General features: G+C 40.3%; 2 protein-coding genes across 2 annotated transcripts in view; both read right to left on the reverse strand.

Moving 5' to 3' along the window:
• Positions 1-553: 553 nt before the first annotated feature.
• Positions 554-1165, reverse strand: LOC103522353 (troponin I-like). Its single transcript, NM_001318081.1, is given in 1 exon segment — positions 554-1165. A coding segment is annotated over 1 exon segment (612 nt).
• A 1183-nt stretch (positions 1166-2348) lies between these two features.
• The window catches only part of LOC103522355 (esterase E4-like), a gene marked incomplete at both ends in the record, with an annotated part of 11648 nt that continues 10432 nt past the window's right edge, over positions 2349-3564 (reverse strand). Inside the window, 2 exons of the mRNA XM_026832546.1 lie at positions 2349-2596; positions 3115-3253. Of these exons, the coding sequence (XP_026688347.1) occupies positions 2349-2596; positions 3115-3253 (387 nt within the window). The remainder of the gene's footprint in view (positions 2597-3114; positions 3254-3564) is intronic.

The following is a 3564-nucleotide window of genomic DNA, read 5'->3' on the forward strand; positions in this document are numbered from 1 at the left end:
AGTTCGTTTGAAACTTTGAATTCCTCAGTCAGTTTAAGAAATATCTGGAGTCCCTTTTCCATGATCAACTCTTTTATTGGACCATTGGTAACATCTCTAAAAAAATTGGTATTGGTGTGTAGTTGTGTACAGTTTAGGTAAATTAATTAATTTTGTCTTATTACGAATGTAATACCTACATAAATATTGTTAAAGGTGACACAAATAAAACAAGAACGCTTGTTATAGACTTAATATTAGAACTTATATTATTTATACATTATAAAATAAATAAGACACTTTTACAAAAAGTTCAAGGTACGGTCAGGTAGGTAAGTGGTAAATTTTGTTTGAGGGAATTTTGGAATTCTGCGGCCCCAATTTTTGGAATTTGCACCCCCATCAATGGGTTCCCCCGGACCCTATCTTGCTGAAATTTAGGTCGTGAGTGAGGTAGGTACTTACAGGTGTGAGGCGGTAGGTAGGTAGACTTGCAATTCACAGACCGGTAAGTGAACAAGAGCACAAGGAGATATAAATTTAAATAAATAAAGATATACAACGAGGACACAGGTTAAGATTCTTCTTCCTTTCCTTTGTCTCCTCCTACTTTGGTCCACTCGGGTTTCTTCTCCTTCTCCTCTTCCTCCAAGGTGAACTCCTTCTTCTTCACAACCTTCAATTGGTTACGGAAGTTAAACTCAGCAGCCTTCTTCTGGAGCTTGGCGAACTTGTTCTCGTATTTGGAAACTTTCTTGAGGGTAGGTTTGATGAATTTACCACGGAGGTCATTGACCTGGGCATTCAGTTCAGTGATCTCAGCTTCCTTCACACGGAAGATAATCTCCAGATCGTACTTCTCACTTTCTAGTTTGAAAGCTCTGTCCCAGAGTTCCTTCAGGATCTTGTTAACAGTGGCTTCATCAGCATTGGTCCAGTCCTTGTGTGTTCCACATCTTTGTTCAATCACTCTTCTTCTCTCTGCTGCCTTTCTCTCTTGTTCCTTCTTCAACTCCTCGGCGGCTTTCTTTCTCAACAGAAGACGTAGCTTCTTCTTTCTCTCGGGGGTCATGAAACCTTTCTTGGCCTTTTTGGCTTTGGAGGCTTCCTCCATACGTTTTCGGACCTCGGCCCTTTTGCGGTCGATTTCGGCCTGTTTGGCCTTCTTGGCAGCATCGTCAGCCATGGTGGTTTTTTTAGGTGAAAATTAATAAAATATAAAAACCACTCTCACACACGTACACACTCACTAGCTGAAGCAAAGAAAGTTTCGGAACTGGACAGAGTTGGATGAATGGTGAGTAGACTCTGACACCCTAGCTGAGCTCCTATTGGTGGAACCCTAGTCACGTGACGTATAAGCTATATTTGACGTTGGTTATTTTTAGGAAGACGTAATAAAATTTGTGTGTTTCTCCCACTTTTTGTGTTCATAATATGAATTTTGAATTTGGAATCTCAATATCTCGAGGAGCGATGTTTTGTATCTCGCAACATTCTTATTCTTCTATTTTCATTATACACGTAGAGACCTAGATACATATTTTTTACAAGTAGGTACCTAAATACCCAAGCTTTTGCTGATAGCAATAAGCAATGATGAGTTCAATATTTTCAATCGTTACTTTTATGCGATATTATTGACCTCTTTTGACTTATAGTTACAATGCCATTTTGTTCTAATGAGTTTAGGGAAATAGTCTTTTGAGTAACTATTGAAAGTTCAAAAGTTCGGCCATGCCTTTTCTGCAAGTTTGGCCATGCCTCGGGATGAACTAGCGGGATTCCGGAGCGAAGCGACGGAATTCAGCTAGTATTCATCATATAGGCGTTCCCTCTTCCTTGATTTTTTTTTAAATTATACAGTTCATCATACAAAATAGCTGTTTCTACAATTTCTACCCCTTAATTTTCATCTTGACAGTTTAACATACAAAATAACTAGAATGCTCTCTCAAGGTTTCTATTGGGATCCTTGAAAATGCCTCCCTTGGTTGAGTGTGTATGTCAAGGGAACTAGAGAGAGGTACCAAAGCCACGCCTACATACATATGAAGTACCTATATTATATATATGTAATCATATAGTTATTTAGGTACATAATAATTCTATTGTGATGCTTGCTCTGTATTGGGGACCTCCAATGTAGTGCGATAAGGGAGAGAGAGAGAGAGCGAAAGAGAGAGAGAGAGAGGGGGGGGGAGGGAGAGAGAGAGAGAGAGAGCGAGCGAAAGAGGGAGAGAGTATTAGAAAAAGAGTGGGCCGTTTTTTTTATTTGCATCTTAATGGTTTTGGATATTCATGCTACATATTATTATTATTATTATCTATTAGAATGACGTTAAGTCCTTAGCAGTTACAGTTCCCTCTATCAAACCTCTTGAAAAAACTCTTCTTCTTTCCATACTTACATCCGTCATTCCTCGGATATTGTGCTTGTCGACTTTTCGACCTGCCAAGTAGTACTCCCTCAGACTTTCCATGACACGCTGCATGTCCTTCTGCTCGACGTTGTGTTTCAACAGGACTGTGAGGGGGAGATACCGGTCCCAGCGAGCATTCAACTGATTCATTTCTAGCATGTCGTCTGCACACAGCTTTGAAGTCCGAATGGCGCCTGAGAATGAGAAAGTTACACGTTATTATTTTAAAGAGGTTTCATAGAGGGAACTTTATTTTGAAGAGGTTTGAATGTTTGATAGAGAGAACTGTAACGGCTAAGGTCTTATTGTCCCGAAATCGAAGAGAAGAAAGACAGGATAGGAGAAAGCCAGCCGAGAAGCCGAGAACGAACATTATCCGTTCGTTATAAAATCCGCCCAGGGCGGTAATCGAACCCGCGGCCTAGCGCTTACTAGGAAGACGCGCTACCAACCAAACTAACTAGACTAGCAGTTACAAGTTTTGTAGGTAAGTTACTAGTGGTCCGTCCCAAAGAGACGGAAGTTCAGGAAATCTCAACTCTTATTCGCTGTCAGAGCTGGTTAACTTTTCCTAACCTCGCTCTGGGGATTTGACCACCAATCAGATCGTTCTCTTGGACGGTCAAAGCATAACGTTAGGCTAGGCGATAAGTAATGGAAGTCGGTCGATATTCTAATAGGCCAGGCGATAATTTAAATTCCATAAGGTTACCTTCATCCCTGTTATATCCTATGATGAGAGGTATGGAGGGGTCGGTCTGGAGCAGGTAAGGATGCTGACTGATGAATGCCTCATCATGAGGGGGTTCAACCACAGGACCAAATGAGACCAAAGGATCTACACCCCATTCCTAAAAACCACACATTGTCAAGAGATGAAAACAAAGAAATATTTGATGAGTTACCTAACTTCTAAATAAACTAGTAGCCGTTTTGGATTTAATTCATTGGGATTTCACTGATGAGACTTTTTAATCATCTAAATCATCCTCATTCGTTGGGATTTCATTTATGAGACTTTCTACGCATGTGCAGAAACGAGTTTTCGTTAAATAACCTTAAAGAGTTCAGTTAACGGGTCGCTACTTTTGGTTGAAAAAATTCTCTAATGTAAGATAGCAATGGAGCGCTTAAAGCCCTTCAAGTCCTGGCATTACATATA

The sequence above is a fragment of the Diaphorina citri genome, unplaced genomic scaffold (genome assembly GCF_000475195.1).
Source record: "Diaphorina citri unplaced genomic scaffold, Diaci psyllid genome assembly version 1.1 scaffold8025, whole genome shotgun sequence".
Lineage (NCBI taxonomy): Eukaryota > Metazoa > Arthropoda > Insecta > Hemiptera > Psyllidae > Diaphorina > Diaphorina citri.